This window comes from Anguilla rostrata, chromosome 17 (assembly GCF_018555375.3).
Source record: "Anguilla rostrata isolate EN2019 chromosome 17, ASM1855537v3, whole genome shotgun sequence".
NCBI lineage: Eukaryota > Metazoa > Chordata > Actinopteri > Anguilliformes > Anguillidae > Anguilla > Anguilla rostrata.
This window is the reverse complement of record NC_057949.1, coordinates 19,219,491-19,238,526: the sequence shown is the minus strand read 5'-3', so window position 1 is coordinate 19,238,526 and position 19,036 is coordinate 19,219,491. Positions and strand designations below refer to the sequence as shown.

The 19,036-nt window shown below is 42.8% G+C and overlaps 2 protein-coding genes across 6 annotated transcripts in view; one reads left to right on the top strand and one right to left on the bottom strand.

The window, feature by feature from the left end:
- pvalb6 (parvalbumin 6) overlaps positions 1-9,616 on the top strand; it is a 43,533-nt gene extending 33,917 nt beyond the window's left edge. For all 3 annotated transcript variants that reach the window (XM_064315078.1, XM_064315077.1, XM_064315076.1), the window contains 4 exons: positions 5,445-5,513; positions 6,855-6,987; positions 7,995-8,104; positions 9,110-9,616. In XM_064315078.1, coding sequence (XP_064171148.1) covers positions 5,453-5,513; positions 6,855-6,987; positions 7,995-8,104; positions 9,110-9,135 — 330 coding nt within the window. In that variant the 5' untranslated portion in view covers positions 5,445-5,452 and the 3' untranslated portion in view covers positions 9,136-9,616. The remainder of the gene's footprint in view (positions 1-5,444; positions 5,514-6,854; positions 6,988-7,994; positions 8,105-9,109) is intronic.
- A 172-nt stretch (positions 9,617-9,788) lies between these two features.
- On the bottom strand, positions 9,789-18,653 carry baiap2l2a (BAR/IMD domain containing adaptor protein 2 like 2a). Of its 3 annotated transcripts, XM_064315074.1 has the most exons (15): positions 18,445-18,644; positions 18,253-18,321; positions 17,922-17,997; positions 17,427-17,513; positions 15,411-15,472; positions 14,796-14,867; positions 14,378-14,467; positions 14,113-14,244; positions 13,755-13,859; positions 13,510-13,585; positions 13,002-13,209; positions 12,520-12,585; positions 12,084-12,261; positions 10,737-10,777; positions 9,789-10,493 (listed from the first exon to the last, which is right to left on the bottom strand). In XM_064315074.1, exons 2-15 carry the CDS (start codon positions 18,304-18,306, stop codon positions 10,418-10,420), a joined length of 1,323 nt encoding a protein of 440 aa, XP_064171144.1. In that variant the 5' UTR covers positions 18,307-18,321; positions 18,445-18,644; the 3' UTR covers positions 9,789-10,417. The 3 variants fall into 3 exon arrangements, with proteins under 3 accessions (XP_064171144.1, XP_064171145.1, XP_064171143.1); XM_064315075.1 differs by having other exon boundaries at positions 12,084-12,246; positions 18,253-18,653; XM_064315073.1 differs by having other exon boundaries at positions 18,253-18,643.
- Positions 18,654-19,036: the final 383 nt, after the last annotated feature.

The window sequence follows — 19,036 nt, the reverse complement described above, 5'->3', positions numbered from 1 at the left end:
ACTAGAGGACGTCCCCGACTCAGGGGACAGAGTTAGAGACGTCCCCTACTGACTGCAGAGGGACAGAGAGATTAGAGGGAGGAAGAGGAGGAGAGAGGAAAGCAGAGGTGGCTGTAAGAAGATGAATGAGTGAAGATGGACAGGTGAATGAAAGGATGAAAGAGACAATTGTGCGACCAACAGAAAGGAAGCAAAAAGTTGGTGGGGTGATGAAATTTGTGAGAGATGGCAGGAACGATAGAGCTGCAGGAAAGAAAGACAGATGGAAGGATAGAAGAGAGGGTCGGAGGGATATGAGAGAAGTAGAGCGGCAAGGAGAAATCCAAGGACACAAGAGAGGGATGGAGAGAAGAACGAATGAGCCAATCGCCCTAATCCCTCAGTCTTTAAGGATATACAGAGAATGATATCACATGCCTAGGAAATGGCTGACAGATTAATATTTTGAATATTAATATTGTTTCCTGGACACTTGCATAGCCATCTCATCAGGGGGCCAGGATATCTTTTCAGGATCTTAAAGGCTCCGGCTCCAATAACATCAGCTGCGGCAATGGTGCTCGAGTGATTTGATCATTACCTCTAATTTCATTTCTGATTTTATCGCAGTTATAAATTATTGGCATTATCATGCACATAATTATGGATGGCTGTGTTACGTAACTGCGACCTTATGATTGATTTCTACTTGAGATTGTTATCGAGTTTTTCATTGGCTGATGAGGGTCAGAGGGAGAGCCATAATCAGTAGGAGGGAGGCGAACTGTTTTATTCAGAACAGAAAACATAAACAGAAATACAAATGTTGTCATAGAGACGGATAGCTGTTCCTACATTAGCGCAATGAACAGTAGCCATTACCCATTCGCACTGCTGCTGATGAAAGGTCATAATTCATTTTAAAATTTAATATTTTTAAGCACCGCAGTAATGGCAATGTTCAGTGTGTGCGCGCGCGCGTGTGTGTTTGTGTTCATGCGTGTGTGTCTGTGTGTGTGTATGTGCATGGGCGTGAGTGTCTGTGTGTGTGTGAGTGTGTGTATGTGCATGGGTGTGCCTGTCTGTGAGAGTGTGTGTGCGTACATATGTGTCTGTGTCTGTGTGTCCGTGTGTGTGCATGGGTTTGCGTGTGTGCGTGTGCACACATATGTATGCATCTTCAGCAAAGTAGAAAATGGACAGCAAACCCATACCATGGATGAAGGCCAGTACACTATGTTCTACAAGAGAGAGCGAATGAGAACAAGAAAGGGGGATTTAAGGACAAACTGAGCACTGGGAGGAAGGAGTTTATTGAAGGAAGGGAGCTGAGAGTGAACTAAAATGAACGTGAAGGAGAGGAAAAGCGAGAGATGGAACAAGGGATGGAGAACAGGAGTGCGGTGGGAGAGATTATTAATAGCAGCGTTTGATTAGCTAAGAGTGCCTGAGGACACACTGAGGCTTCTGGGTCAGGCCTCTAATGCGGTGAAGTAGGCTCCTGAGTTTGGCCCAAAGTAGCAAGGAGACAGGCTTTTCTGTTTGTTTGGTTTTGTTTTTTCTACAACCCCCCCTCTCAGTTTTTTTTATCACTTTTCTCCTGAATTTCTCATCAGTCATCATGCCTCTTGTCTTAGTGATAAATCATGTACACCTGTGCACCAGGAACACCACGACTGAAGTTTGTGCACTTCTTTGATGTGCTCATTTCAGGCAGTGACTATTTCACACTCTACTGGTTGCATACAGTACTACAGGAGGACCAGTGAGTATTTTATACACCCAGTACTATAGGCCACACACAGTACTATAGGAGAACCAGTGAGAACACACAGTACTATAGGAGAACCAGTGAATATTTTATTCACCATACAAGCCACACACAGCACTATAGGAGAACCAGTGAGTATTTTATACACCCTGTAGGCCACACACAGTACTACAGGAGAACCAGTGAGTATTTTATTCACCATACAAGCCACACACAGTACTACAGGAGAACCGGTGTGTATTTGGAGTCTTTGGGGTGAACTGGGCATCTGGGCATGAGGACAGTTTTGTCCCAGCCCTGGTCGACTCATGACAGGGCCCAGGCCGAGGCTCGAACCTGCAGCCGTATGGGTCAGCCTGCGCTCTTGTTGACCGCCTGCACCAGTTGCACACACACTGTGACCCACGGGATCCCCGTTCTCACCCCTCCATCTGCCCCACCGTTGACAGACACCGACGGGACCAGACGCCAAGAGCGGGGCGGCTCAGATTAAATGCTTCCCTGTCAGAGCGAGGAGCGCCACCACTGAATACAGATTAAACTGAATTATGAATTGATGCTGTGAAGAACAGAGTGTTCATGAGCGATGCACGCGGGCGAGGCGTCACAAACAAGCAGGGGAAGAGGGAGGGGTTAGAGGAGAAAACTGTTGATGCTTGGCTGCTCCTGGATCCTTTAAACATTCATAGCTTTTTTTAAAAAAAACTTGGACTCTGGAGAATTTCTCAGGCATATGCTTCTTATCTTTATGCAGCACACATTATGCTTACGCCGTGGAAATCCGTTGCCTTTTGTTAAGACTTGACAGTGGTGCAACTCGCGTTGTAATGGCTATTTGATAAGCGCTGATGACAGATAGCAACCATATTCCTTCTCGGACAGCGCAAGGACTCGCCAATAACGGAATTAATCAATCAATAAATTTGACCACAATCGCAAAAACTTTTAAATATTGTTGATTGCTGAACACAATCGGGCTTCAAAAGTAAAACTGAATGTAATTTATCGATTAACGAAATGAGCATTTTAATCTGAGACCGAGACCAGTACACTTCTCCCGTTGTGGTTCTTTTACATTACATTACAGGCATTTAGCAGGCGGTCTTATCCAGAGCGACTTACACAACTTTTACATAACATTTTTGCATTGTATCCATTTATACAGCTGGATATCTGAAGCAATTCAGCTTAAGTACCTTGCTCAGGGGTACAACGGCAGTGTCCTAGCCAGGAATCGTACCTATGACCTTTCAGTTACAAGCCCAGTTCCCTACCCACTGTGCTACACTGCCGCCCCATTCTTCTTTCTCACGTCTACTTACATTTACCTGAGCCTCGGGCTGAAACGCTGAGGCGCTGTCATGGAAGATATCGCTGAAATCCTTTTTTTTTTTTTTGTTGATGACCCGGGACCTTCGCTGAAATGCGATCTCTCGCGCACGTAACGAATGTTCGGCGGACGCCGCAGGGGCGTGCGCCTACGGAACAGCTGGCTCCGCTCTCCAAATCTGCACAGCTGGTGATTGAGATTCCAGCACGTCTGTCACAGAGGCTGAGTTTCAAATAATCATCTGAATCCCCTTGAATGACCCATTTGCTGTTTGCATTTGTATTTTTAGTTTTACAAATTGGTGCATCCCCAAGGGCGTTCTGGGAGATTTGGTAACTGGCTTGTTTACCTTGAAGGGTGGGGTGGGGTGGGGGGTTGGGGGTCGGGGGGTTTGAGTGTAGCTGACAGGTGACACTCTAGATTTGGTGTTGACCTTTCAGTTGTTTCTGGAACTTTTAAAAATGTATTTACTGTGATGTAACATTATTAAAAATAAATTAATGAACAAATTAATGAACCAGTTCTATTGTGTTATTATATTGTTTTTAATCTCACAATAGAACTGGTTCATTAATTTGTTTATGTACCAATTGAGCAGGTGTAGATAGTGATGGCTGAAGCTCCACTGGATGGTTATATCATGTGGTTGACCACTTCTTAAAAGCATTGCATTGAGTAGTCCTTTACCATTTTAATGTAATCCCTGCCAGTCAGGTCCATGTTGAATAACAGTTCCTTGTCATAAGTAGATGTGAACAACTCACTGATTTTTCTATTATGTTCAGAATTCATTTGAGAGAGCATAGTTTTTTCTCAGTATTGTTTTTTTTCTACCATTAATGTAATTTAGTATCTGGATTTTAAAAGATGAAAAGCATAATATGTTTATGGGTAAATGTAAATGACTGTTTTTAAATTACCCTGAGGAATATATTCAGTCAGCCATACCAAGTAAACACTAACTCAATGGCCCTTACAAATAAACTGATTTATAAGTACTTGTTCCACCCAAACACTCTCTCCGTGCTTCGTATTTTCATCTCCAGTCAATTTATATGCGTGTGCAACCGTAAATAATATTTGCAGAGCTGGAACAGAAGCAGTTTACATGGTTTAATACCAAGTCAAGTCAACGATGAGAAATGAGACCAAGAAGCCAACCATTAACCAACTGTTTCTTTCATATTTGAAATTAAAAGGGGTGCCAGTGGTTGGTTTTCCTCACACTGCACGGTGGCAAGAATTTTGCGCCCAAGTTGATTATAGCTGTAATAGAATAATCTATATTTGACTTCAAGTTATGGCGTTTAATAATTCAGATTTTCAGATTCAAGCCAAGTTACTTATGTAACTGATTTTCTTTTTTCCTTCGAGCTAAAATCCAAGAGTTCTTGCATAGCTGTGAAACTCCCTAGCACTTCAGAGACTACAGAATGTCTCACAAGTTCGTTTTTTCTGCTATCCACTGAAGTCCTATTCAGATAATGAGCTCGCTGCCAAGCATGCACATGAAAGTGTGTGCACACACATACTACAGAGAGAGAGAGAGAGAGAGAGAGAGAGAGAGAGAGAGAGCGATACAGACGCTTAGTGACACAGGCAGTTACAGACAGCGGCACTGCATGAGCTGGACTACCCAATGGCGAACCAGTGAAAAGCCAACAACATGACTGGCTAACTTCCACCGCATCGTAATGCCAAGAGGTGCATCTCATTGTTTACACACTGCAGGCATTTTAATAACCTGGGGCTACGTGACAAATTCTGTATATTTGGGGAAGATAGAGAATGACCTTGAATGACCTCCAGCTCCTGCTAAATTCCACCAACCACACTTCCCTCTCCCCCCCCATCCACCCCTGAGGACTCACTTTGATTAGCTTCACCCTTGGAAGGTATCCATGGAAACGCCCCTGAGAGGCGGAGTCAATCTGGGCTTCATCAGTTTAAATGAATAAACTGATAGATGTGCAGATGATCTGAACAGGATATCGGCGGTCTGCCACCACTAACCCACCAGCCTGTCTGCCTCCCCCGTGCCCATCCCTGCAAAAACTGCCTTTGGCAAGAGGGCTGTGACAGGTCTGTAAAAATAGCTGATTTAAAAGGCCTTGGCAAAGCTGGCAGAGGGATATAGCCCTGACTTTGGAAACCTATAGAGAAATAAGATCCCCCTGCCACATACACATTTTTATCCTTTCCAATTCACTACTCCTGTTACTGTAATATAAGGGCCTCGCTGTGCTCCCCCCCCCCCCCATCTTACCCTGTACCCTCACTGAGATTCTTAACCCTCTCCTCCTCCTCCACCCTTTCATCTCCTCACCTCTTTTTCTTCTTCCTCCCATCTCTCCACCCCCACAGCTGCTGTCATGGCGATGAAAGACATTCTGAAGGCTGAGGACATCAAGAAGGCGATGGATGCGTGTAAAGGTGAGGAAGCTCCATTGCCATTTTGAAAAAACATTCCAAAAAAATGTACTCTTTAAAGGGTACTCTGATTGTGTATATGTTTGCACTTTTGGGGGCCATGATCGAGTTGATTGAAATTTTGCTCTGTATATTAATGTTTCCTTTGTTGTGTTGATTATTAAAGCATCATGAAGAGTATCATTCAGCCTTTTAAGTGGGTGGTAGCGTTGTACAGTGGTTAGGGAAATGGGCTCGTCACTGAGCTTGTGAGTTTGATTGCCAGGTGGGGTACTACTGTTGTACTTTACAGCAACATACTTAACCTGAATTGGTTCCATTATGTCCAGGTGTATAAATGGTTTGTGACTAAGAGAATTAAAGTTGTGTAAATCACTCCAGATAAGAGGGTCTGCTAAGTGATCTTCCTCAACCTCACAGTTTGGGAACATGAATGAATGAATTAATTTATTTGAAAATTTTAAAAACAAAGTTTCATAAGCCTGTAATAGCACAGTAATCCTATTTTTAAAAATTGTCAAGGATAGAAACACAAGAAAGCCAGCAGGCGTATTTTCATTGTGGTCCTCTAACATTTAAACAGAGACATGGCAAAACATCCAGTTCCATACAGTTAATGTAACACAAACAGATACGACAGAACAATCCATTCACCACAGTGAGCAGAGGCACATTGCGTCAGGCGTCATGTCCCCTCTTTAGTACAGTGAAAAATACTCGCTCTACAGTGGCAGAGAAAGTTCATTTTATTTGTAGCTGCAGGAGCAGCTTGCTCCCCATCACACAAATTGCGTAAGAGGTGTTCCTGTGCCAGAGGGAAGATCCCTTTTTAAACCAATAAAATGTTTGACATTTTTGACTTGCCATGACTCGACTGTGCTGGTTCAGGAAGGGAAAGGTTTCACTGCAGATTCTTCTGTCAGCACTCCATTTTCACAGTTCTTGTAGCTGAATGCTTATTTATAAAAGAGAACAGCTGACAGTTTTAGTCGAAACTGGTGAGACAGTGTCCCGTCATCTTCAGTAGCCCTTGAACCTGTGCTTTTAAAAAAAAAAAAATTTAAACTGTTTCTGAATTTCAGCCAGGTTACATACATTGCTATTTCTCTTAGCAATAGAATCAATTCCCACTGCTACTAAAATGGCAATATCGCTATGAAAGTATTAATCAACTCAGAAATAGTCATCTGAATAGTCACCTGATGTACACAATACTCACCTGTGTCTATAAACCTGCACACTTATTTCCTTCATGTGTAAGTGAATGTGTGTATTGTACAAAATGCCATCTGTGTATCTGTAGACATTGGTTTAAATATCATTTTATATTAATTCTCTGTGTAGTGGCAGACACTTTTGACCATAAGAAGTTCTTTGAGATGGTGGGTCTGAAGACTAGGTCTACCGATGACCTGAAGAAGGCCTTCCTAGCTCTGGATGTGGACAACAGCGGCTTCATAGAGGAGGAGGAGCTTAAGTGAGTGACACTAGCAGGGGTGGGGGGGGGGCGTGGGGGGGGGCACAATGCATGGTAATGGTCCAGTAGTCAGCTGGGGCGATGGAGACAGAGTGACCTTGAAAGCAAGGCAATGTTACCACACAGAATGGGGAAGGGTGCAAACTGCATGACACGTGGAATAATACAGAGTGTCTGAGACAGTGGTAAGGAACCTACACCTAAAGCGGAGATCATTCATGGTAGAATCCCAGTCACCCATTCTACAATCTTGAGCCAAATGCTCAGTATTATACCAAGGGCTGGTTAAAGGGTAAAGGAAAATGCTCATAAAAGTTGTGTGAGTACACTTGGCTAATGTCAAATCACTGATTTGACAATTAATGGCTTTTCTGAGAAGACCTTATGGTCAAACATTACACTGAAAGATCATCATTTAATCCTAAGCTTAAATGGGGCTTGTGGTAACTCTAGATGAAAACCTTGAGCAAAGCGGTTTATGATCAGAAGGTTTGTTGGTCAAATGATGAATACAACCACTCTTGTGTAACTGATGGAAGAGTTGCTTAACTTTGGGGATGGGAGGAGAAGAGCTGCCCCTTCAGCTTTGACCTCTCACCTGTTGAGTGAACATTTCCAGCATTTATTTACTAATGATAAATGCAGACAACACACAGAAATGACTTAGTTTTTATAGAATTTCCTCAGTGCAGTCTGCATTTTCAATAGTTTGTAGTTTACAGGTATGAGTGCTTCTGATTTGAATTATAATAAAATTATATGATTTGCCATTTAGCAAGCTTATGCAGCTTGTATTGTTTTTTAAAATATTTTTTACATACAATCCATTTACACAGCGGGATATTTTAGTGAAGCGATTCACATGAAGTACCTTGCTCAAGGGCACAGCAGCAAGCCCACAACCTTGGAATTGCGAGTCAAACCCCTTAACAAGTACACCACACCGCTGCACGGAATTTCTTTTTCTTCTTTTCACTTTTGTTTTAAAAGCCTCTCTCCTGCTACAGGTTTTTCCTGAAAGGGTTCGCCACAGACGGTCGAGACCTGACCGACAAAGAAACGAAAGCGTTCCTACGTGCAGCGGACAAGGACGGAGACGGAAAAATCGGCATGGAAGGTAGTACCCCTCCCCTCCGTTTCTGAGCGCCCTAACTGCATTTTTGTCCCTGTTACAAATAGACGGTCTACCAGTATCACCCCGCGTCAGTGCCTTTGCAAAACTAACATTGTTGTGTTTCTTCTGTTGATGAAGCTCATAAATTTGATCTGTCAGACAACAGACTGGTCACCTTGTGATAATACGGCGACCACTATCTTATTACCTGCTGAGGTGCGATATGTTCGGGAGACACAAGGACAAATCCCATTTTTATTTCAGCACAAAGGAGCTTAAATTATCATTAGTAATTTAAACACAGTAATCACCAGCATAGTAATTTTCTTTCTTGAGGCTGCAGCATTGTCTGTTATCTAAGAATGTGAAGTTTTATATCTCTGGCCAGATCATTCCACAATTTCCATTATCGCCTTTGGAGTAGGTCTGTTTTCCTCCTAATAATCCTCCTATTTTAAAAAAAAGACAGAATTGTCGGCCTCAAATTCATTTGGCTGTCTGCTTGAATCTCTTTACCCTCATATGAAATTTGCTTGTTTTCAGTTTAAATTGTTTCTCAATTTACTTCCTTCGTATCAGAGCATGCTGCAACCAAATTCATACAAAGGGGATTATTAACTTCTAAAACTGTCTTGTGAAAAAAATTGGAATATTTCAGTGGCTCTGAATTTTTTGTTGGCCTTTGCCACCATCAAAAGGTATCATAAGGTATTGCAGTTACTTTGGAGGGAGCTACTAGGCAATTTGAATTACTGAACTGGGAACGCTATGCAATTTGGAAGGGGTTCATTTTGGACATGGATAAAATTTGCCACCCTTTAGTCAGTCGGCTCCGGTGCGAATCTGCAAAAATGCATTTTCATTTAAAGGTCATTTCAGCCGGCAGACCTCCCCCAAAGCATTGTGGGCATTGTGATGTAATCTGGGTTAGCAATTCCGTAGGTTGTATGATGCAATAACTAAGTAACCCTTCCCCCATCGCCTCCCCTCCCCTGCTGTCTCTTTCAGAATTTGCAGCTATGGTGCGCGAGTAGCAAACACACCCCAGACTGTGTAGCGCTCCACCCCCGCCGCCCCCCCTCCCCCCCACAACTCACTCTTCCTCAGTTGTCCCTAACCACACCACCTATCATGTCACTCTCACTTAGGCCCCGCCCTCTGCACCACGACACACTGGACCACAGAACAGTGGACAGAACTGGGGTCCTGATATTTTCATCCCATTTTTAAACACTTTTTTTAAAAATACAAACACATTATGAATCTCTTTATTTATCTGTGTCACACTGTTTGTCTGCAGGCTAAAAAATATTGTAGGTATGTAAAAAAAAAGAAGATATTCTCATTTTCTTTTCTTTTTTCATTTTATTGTATTCCATGTCACCTCCTCCCTCCCCACACCCCCCTCCTGGTGTGCTGAGCTGATGTACAAATACTAATTGCCGAAAGGACAAATCCAAGCTGTATAGAGAAGAAATAAGACAATAAAAATAAAAATAAAAACACCTAGACTAATCTGACTACGGCTGATTCTCTTTCATCGCTCTCCCATGTTGAAAGGTAAAATAAACTGACAGCCGTGTTCTCATTACAAGGTCATATGTTATTCACTGCTGTTATAGCTGTCCCCGGATGCACTATATTTCAAAATGGAGAGTTATGAACACGTGGCATTACAGAGAAGAGGTTTAGAGAGCATTGCTTTATCAATGTGGTGTACAAAATGTTTTTTTATCTCCATTCAAAACATGAAAACACTGTGACACTTTACAGATTTCCCTAAATTCACAAACTTTCAAATTCATTAATCAATATATTCATTCACAGACTGAGTATTTTAAATGTAAACTTTACAAGCTGCAAACAGCTGACACCAGGATCTGAGAGATTAAATGAGGGCCATTTGTACGTTGCGTTGTAATCCTGAAAAAATATGAACAATTTAATCAAACTAAGGCCTGCAATATATTTATAAAGGTAAAAAGCTGGATGTTCTGCTTATGAGTCTGATAGTGTGGTTGTGCAAAAGCAACGCCACGGCTGAACGTGGTCCAGTAAAGTACTTATTATCACTCATACATCAGTCATAAAGAAGACTGGACACATTTTATAAGATGTAATGACACAACACAACACAACACAATATATGACACAAACATCTTGACATATCAGACAGCAAGATAACACTGCCTGTAAAACCATTGTCGAGAGAGGTGTCAGGGTGGAGATGTTCCTTAGAAAATGGTGTGGACAAATGCCAGAGGCCTGACCTCCACGCTCTACCCCGTCATCAGAATGAGAGTCGCAGGCTAGGTGTCAATGAATCCGAGGAGCTGATCTGTCATTGGTGGTGGTGGGACGAAGTTTCACTGTAGCGAAGGGGTTGGTTCCCCTAGTGGACAGAGAGGGAACTCATAGTCAGACACAAGTTTAGAACATCTCATGCGTGCTATTATGATATCACAAAGAGAAGTATATGTTTGTGTCAAGGTCTGTGTGAGGGTGACACATAATTGAATCACAATATTGCTGTCCCCTTTCCAAGTTCATCAAGTGCAAGGCAACTGAATTTCTGCATTATAAGAGCTTGTTTTAATTAATTCAACTATACACCCCCCCTCCCCATTCCTTGTACCTGGGAAATAGATTGGGGTGTTTTTCCTCTTGGGGAGGTCTCTGCAGAAGACAGAAAGAAAGAGTCCAATACAATCCACATCTCATTCACTCTTGAAAACACATCAGTCTGATGATAACCAACCCTTTAACTGTAAAAGGTCGCTCTAATGCACACATTTGCTAGCAGAAGAAAATCAAAGGCAGTCAATTTTGCCTTTTGTAAAATAACAATGAAGTTGTGATAGAACTTATAATTTTTTTGCAATACAAAATTTTAGGCAAATTGATTTAATTGATATTTTTCTGTTCGGGGAGGAAAGAGACTGGAATAAACAAATGTGCCTTTTGGAGAACAGGGTTCCACAGCATCCAGGCATGCTCTAAGAAGAGGAATGTTATATGAGAACAGTGTCACTTCAAACAGGTTACACAGGGATACAAAGCAAAACACCAAAAATACCATCACTTGTGTCTTTGCACAGAAGAATGGCTATTTCAGTTCTTTTTTTCAGAATACTGTCAAGTTACATAGTGCAGTTACCACAAGCGTCAATTAGTTCCTCCCTAAAGCACAACAGCCATCCACAGGTTACCAGTTGCTGTCAGTGAGAGATGCCCCGACTGTGTGACCTGTAGAGTTTAAAATAGTCACCGGCTTGGAGAGGAGTACCTCAGGGGGGAGAACACGCGCCCCAGCTGCAGATATTCTGGGTAGTACATGCACAACTAAAAATTGGCAAACTGGTTAAACAAAATGGGAGTGAAATAAACCCACACCACAACACTGAAGGTGCATTAAACACACATTAAACACACACACACACACACACACAAACACACAGCCTCACCCCCCACTTTCAGCATTTGGAGCTCCCCCCCTGCATCCACCAAAAGGAAGGATGCGGAGTCATAGAAAACAGCACCTTGCCACAGTCCCCCTGCTGGCCAGGGAAAGGAAGTGCAACACCAGCTTACTGCTACTGCAATCTGCCGTTTTCGATTATTTTATTCAGATAAAAGGACAGATACAATCTCATGTTTATTTCCACTTCTTTTCAATGCACACAGTGAACTGGCACATCAGACAACAATGAATAATCCTCACTAATTTATTTTGCTGTGTTTTTTTTTACATGATCTCAGAGGAAACCAGAGATACACTTTCACCCGAGGTCTTAAAATTGATAAGAGAACAATTTGCGAGTGACAGATCATAGTACACAGCCTATATCATAGGGATATGAGGATGTTATCAAGATATGGCCCCCTGATAGAGAAGAATGCTCACATACACAACTACTAACACACAAGCACAGTTCCACCCTCCCCAATAACTGTACCACTGGTAAAATGCAGCACCACCCACCTGGTGGACTCCAGAGGCTTCAGAGGTGGACTCTGCCCTCCTGTCTGCAGTTGCCATGGCAGGACGTTGCCCAGGCATAGGTAAGGGGGGAGCTGGGGGTGCATTCCCATTTTGGCTGCGGCCGTTCCTCTCGTCCAGTAGGTTGCTCATGCTGCTACTGCTTCTGAGGGTGGAGGTTCTGTGTGGTCAATGGTCACATGGTCACTGACCAAAGCCAACAATATATATATATACACACACACACACACACACACACACACACATACATATAGCACACAGTATATATATATATACAGCACATATATACATATATATTGCATATGAATGATACATTATATTTGAATTAGCAGCTAGTACGTGTAAGTTTGGATTTCCCACTGCCTGATTTATGACATTTATGACGTGTGTATGCTGTTCCTCTGCTTGTAGGCCATACCTGGAACCCGCTGGAGTGGGAAAGTCTCCCACTGGAGCCACGTAGGCTGCAGGGAACCAGCCCTGCCTGAAGAGGGCAGGAGACAGGGACGGTATGAGGGTCAGAGGGCAAAAGGGGGAATCAGGAAAACACACACGTATTTGCAAACGCGAATACTCACGTACACATACGACACACACATGCTGTGCTTGCACACACCATCACACACACATGCAAACATGCACATACAACCGCACACACCTTTTGCACACAGTTTTAATGCACCTGTGAACACACACGCAAATATTTTTCAATGCACAGGAGTACACACACACAAATATGTGCGCAAACATGCACAAACATGCATACGTGCAAACACAAACAGGCACCCACGTACACACACACAGAAAGACATGCATACTCAGAATAGCCACAAAGGCCGACGCCACACACACACCCACACACACACATGCACACAAACATGCACACACACACACACGCACCGCTGGCTGCTCTCCGCCCTGCCGTACAGCCAGCCGTTCCTGGACTCCTTCACCATCACCGTGATCATTTCTCCCCGGGAGAAGGGCAGAATTGTGGGATTGGAGGAGGGGGGGTGGGGCACCAGCGCCTGCATCTGCCTGCCCCCGCCTCCCCCCAGAGACCCCCCCGGTGAATTGGGGCGAGAGCGACTGAGCAGGGGTGAGGGGGCTGTGGAAGAGAGCACAGGGACAGGAGCGGCTCACAGCTTGGCAGAGAAACTGCATTCAGGACAGAGACGCAGCTGCTGAGGGCAGAGCAATGACTAGACTGTGTGGAGCTCTGCAGAAATCCCATAATCTAGTGTCAGATGTATCACGTGAAAGGGAACCATCTGAAGCAGTATTGTCTTCCAGTGTAATGTACGGTAGTTTATGAACAACTACATTTTAATTAATTTATTTTAAAAATATTTTTTAATTGGTTTTGTCTATACTAAGTGAAGTTTGGGGTGTAACTGGGTCCTCCCACCTCTGGAGGGCACTCTGCCTATGGGCAAATCTTCTCTTCCAGTCCAGCGCTGATCTCTCTCCTCTCTCATTCCCATCTGCAGAGCCAATGGAGTTAAGACAGTCAGTCAGACTGACAGAACACAGTGCCTCTCAAATCTCTCTTTCTCACATCTCTTTTACTAACAGTTCATCTTTCTCTTTTTCTCTTTCAGACCTCCACCCTCGTCTCCCCTCACACCCCAAAGCCCCTCCTCCGCCCCTCACCGCAGCGTCCTGCTCGAGCCGTGATGGGGTGCGGGGCCTGGGTGCCCTCGTTTCATTCACCCGATTCCTCCATTCCTCCGCCTTCTGCTGCAGGGACCCACCTGTCTGTAAGACGCGGTTCATTACTTTCCTCTTACCGCCATCTTTTTACTGCAGTTACTACAGAGATCCACTCACAGAAAGAGTGAGTTTATTTCATATCCCAGTCCAAGTTTATAAGTCCAATAAGGATCGGGTCACAGTGAAAGTGTGGTGTATTTCGTATATGTATTAAGGTGTTGGTAAATGGATTAATGTATATGGTATATCGTTATATGGATTATGTGATGTGTTGTCTAGGTAATAGTGTGATGTGTACCTTGTTCATGAGGTATAATATAGACTGGGTGAGGCCACAGTGCTTCTCAGCCAGGAAGCGATACCTCCTCTCCTCTTCCTGCAGCGCATCACGCTGACTATATCTGAGGAACTGTACATAGTCACTGCCATCCTGTACACACACGCACACACACACGCACATGCACACACACATCATAATTAGTTTAACAGTGCACCCACTGCTATAGAAGTACATGCCACTGGTACAGTATGGACATCAACAGCCAACGTGGCAATATACTGACCTGAAAGTCCCTGTAGGCCCCTCTCCTCAGCTGTCTCTCCAGAGTGGCTGCCTGGTTCCTCACTTCCACCTCATAGCGCCTCCTGCTGCTCTGGAGGACCCAATGCACACAGACTTAATGGACAGAATGGCTTAACTGACAGCACTACGGTAACAGGACTTTGGTTTGCTCCAGTGAGTTCTCTATATCCTCTCTATAACATCATATATCATCTCTACAGAAGTACAAACACACTGCAGTTGCCCTCCCCTGAAAGAGATACAGAAAAACAAAACCAGGCCATATAACATCTGCAAGGTCAATTTGTGGAATATATATATATATATATATACATATATACAATAGTTAAATATAAATAGGTCTTTTTAAAACTTGTATCTGTAGACTTTCATCTGTTCTGCTTGAAAACCATATTCACCAATATGTAGTCTTTGTCCAGTCTGACATTACTCTCCATCTCTTGGAGAACTTCATTGTGGAACCAGCGAAACTGCAACAACAGTAACACACAAACTGTAAACAGAGAAATTCCAGCAATACAAAAATCAACAACAACAACAAATACTACAGTAAAGAGGCATGCTGGTGGCTGACTCCTCTTGTTATAACGCGCTGAGGAAGGTATCAATGGTATTTTTGAACAATGTGTATTCAAATTCCAAGTCACTCAATTTTGAGATCACTGTCTGCTTTCAGATGTGACCACGTAGTGTTGTGTCATCCTACATCAGATGTATTAGTAGTTGTTTCAGTTAGAATGTCAAACTGCTGGGTAGCTCATCCTATTAAGGCACCAGTGTGTGGATGGGCATCACATTGAATCTGGACCATCCCAGCGCTGACTGTGGCCAGTAACCCCTCAGACTAATGTACAAATGGCCACAGCGTTGCCCAGGGAGGAATAACAGCGTCAGGACTTTGCTGAATTTAACATTTCCAGTTCTAAGTTTACACCACCAACATTACAGCTGCTGCAACTACACCTATAATACAAGTACTTTTAATGAAAATGAATGAGAACAAAGTAACCTACAACCCCTTCAAGCTCAGCCGTGAGTCTCCTCTGGCTCTCTGATATCTGAATAATGACGTCTCCTGTAAAATAAAAGACACACACACCAAGACATCACTGAATATTCATACACACAGATGCACACACGCACACACACACACACACACACAAACATGCAAACACACACACACACACACATACACACAGGTAAAATGGCTTCCTCTGGTGGAACGAATTACATTTGTGACTTCCATCTATTGTGCTGCAGCAGCAATTAATCAAGTTTATTTCACCCTTTCAAAATGGGACTTTCTGTGGGAGGTGTCTGTAGATGCATTCAAGATAAACAAAGTAGGAAAACGTGAGAACTGGACTGGACTTTGGAGCAGAGGGTGGCGAGTTCAGGGTGGAGACGGTATGATCACTAACATATTCAAACTGTGACAGTAAAAATCTGCAGTAGAAAGACACGCTAGCTGTTCTGGAGACTTCTGATGATCTGAATGGCTGGGTAAATAAAAGACACAGCCTGAAAGTCTGTCTCCATCAATTATTCAGTGATCCTGCAGACTTCCCACCACCTGATCCCTACCTTTGCAATGTACTGACACACACACACACACACGCACAAACATGCACACGCACACACACACATGCACAAACATGCACAAACACACACACACACACACACACAAACCAATACACACAAACTGTCAAGGTAGCTCACACTATTGCTCTAACCAGGCAATTGTCACATACGTGATGTGCATGGTCACCCATGCTATACTCCAGCAGAAAGCCATTACTATCACACGTATAGACACAAACACGCTAAGGCAATCATACACACATGCATGCACATACATTTGCGATATAAATCACCCATACATGTTCACATAGGCTATGGACGGAGAAAGACACACACCTAAGGCGGGTAAACTTTGCTCTGATGGCAGCAATGTGAAGCATACCAGCTCTGATTGTGCTAATTTCCCATAAACCACCAAACCCAACAATAAACACAACAGTGAAAACAATAACCAATAGCAAACACTACATTGATCGCAATAACCAGCAAAACACTACAGTGAACATGGTAAACAAAAATGAAAGCTCCAGTGAACACAGTAACCACCAAAAAACTGTGAACGACTCAGTGAACACTGACACAGCTGAGCAGTTTGGACACACCCAACAAAGTAAAGAGTGGGACTGCATGTGAGAGAGAGGGTGTGAGAGAGAAAGATGATGAGAAGGCAGGACAAAGAGAAAGACAGAGGGTTTAAAATTGGAAATTTACTTTATTGGCCCTTATTAAAAGCATCCAATTAACAATAAAAACAACAAAACTGGAACCTCATTTGTTTGTGTTGTGCATCAAAATAGCATCCAGGTGATCACTTTAGACTGGGGGAGGGGAGAGAGAGAGCAGTAGGGAGTGCAAACACCATATAAACTCATACAGTACAAAGACCAGCAGGATGAACACACACACACACGCACACACACACACACACACACACACACACAGCTGATAGGGATTTACTGGACCATCCAAGCTGTCTAGTGTGCCTAGTGCTATTTTTTAATGCAATTTACAATCAGCCACGTTTTGTATTTTATGTCTACCACCACGTTTCGCAGGAGATGAACGAATAACAGAGCATTCAATCAAGCACCTGCTTACAATATGTTTTTTTTTCTGTCGATGAACTAAAGTTTTAACTATCTTTTGATTGAATTTTCAGGTGACCACTGACATTAACAGAACACACACATACAGGAACACGCACTTCCAGAATCTGATTTGAGGATGTCAAGGATTCAGAGCAGGTTGGTTCATTTAAAATTATCTTTGGCTATAATCTCAGACATCATAAAATCTGATATCCCTATAAAAAAGAGTAGGAGAAGTGAACTACTTCCTGCTGCCAGAAGTTTCTCATAGAACATTCAGACCTGTGCTGTACAAAGAAAGGTGCGGTTGGTGTTTCATTTCCATGTGCAATGAGTGAATTGTGTGAAGTGAGGTCTTACCCAGGGAACTTGAAGACATGCTGTGCAGAGCCTGTTCCCCCATCTTGGACAGGGCACTAAAATAGGCCTCGCTGGTTGTAGCTAGAGCTGAAACAAACATACACACACACACACACACACAATCCATGCATGAAGTATTAAACATGAGAATTCAATGATTCTGTGTTCCTAAGGAATGGAACGTTTCTTTAACAGTATGTTAAAGTGTGTTCGTTTTCAGAAGTGTGTCATGATTTCAAAAATAGTTAAGTGCAGGATGTTTAAAACAGTCTGCCATGTTTCAATGTGCCAATGAGATTACAGAGGAGTAAACATACTGCATACACAGTCAATGCCACTTATAAACAGTATGGTACAGAAATCTTTATATTCAAGCATACTGCAGCAAGTAAGCGTATTCTCTCTCTCTCTCTCTCTCTCTCACACACACACACACACACACACACAAGATCTAAATTCCCCCCTCTCAGTTTCTTTTCTCTTTCTATTGCTCACCTTGGAATGCCTGAATATAGCTGTATCCCAGAGACACAAGCCTCTGTAGGCCTGGATTGAATTGTTCCATAAGGTTCTAGAGAAAGAGAGAGAAACTGTTAACGGAAGACAATAAAATAAACGGAAGACAAGTAAATATTTTTGATCACTGTAGTGCAGGAGGGAGACTACAAGACCATGTTGGCAGAAGAATTTATTTATATCATTCTTGCAATTTCACGTTATGTAAATGTAAAGGTTATTGAGTCAAGTCCTGAGCAATTGTTTAAAAACAACTTTAAGGACAGGTGCTACATACAGCGAAGCACGAAGCGTTACGAAAGGACCTCACCCCATATACTCCTAATGTGGATCGATGCAGTTGGTCAAGATCTGGTGACGACATGGTGTAGCTCCTCTTCTGCACAAACGTTTTGTAACAAATAAATAACGAAAAGCAGGTGAATTATATTATGTATACTTAGCGAAGCAAACAATTAAAAAAACCGTTAAAATCTTAGTTTTTACACATCTTTTTACATACATGAAGGCAAATCTCTCTCGTTTTTATTTTGCAGGTAAGTATGGGGTGACTACACCTGTCCACGCGCAACAAAACGGGGCTGTTCTCTCTGTATGAAGACGAACCAGCCTTCTGTAAAGGAAAAAGACTGTGCGCTATCGACACTAGCCTGTAAATTATTGAGCGATGCCATAAAAGAAAAAAAATGTTGGGGACAAACTTCTCAACCTGGAACACAGCCACTGCCAATAAATATCTACGTCATGAAGAGGTGCACAGAACTATAACGTCAGATTAATTAAGTATCGATAGAATTGGGAATTGTATACCCTAACGCAGAACAATAATTACCGACAACATGGTAACAAAACGATAACAACAGTAGCCTCTGTTACAGCGCTGGAGTAGCACGTGAGTGATCATGTTCATTTTCAATTTAAATATGCCAGGAATGGGCAAGGAGCGATACCTTAATGTACTGTGATATTTGTTCCATTGCCATACTGTATAGGAGGCCGGGTGGAAGGAGAGATTGTTTGTGGCCATTAAAAAAATTCTAGTTATGTTCCTGGTAGCAGTGCTTTCAAGAGACCAGTTTACATTATTCGAATAT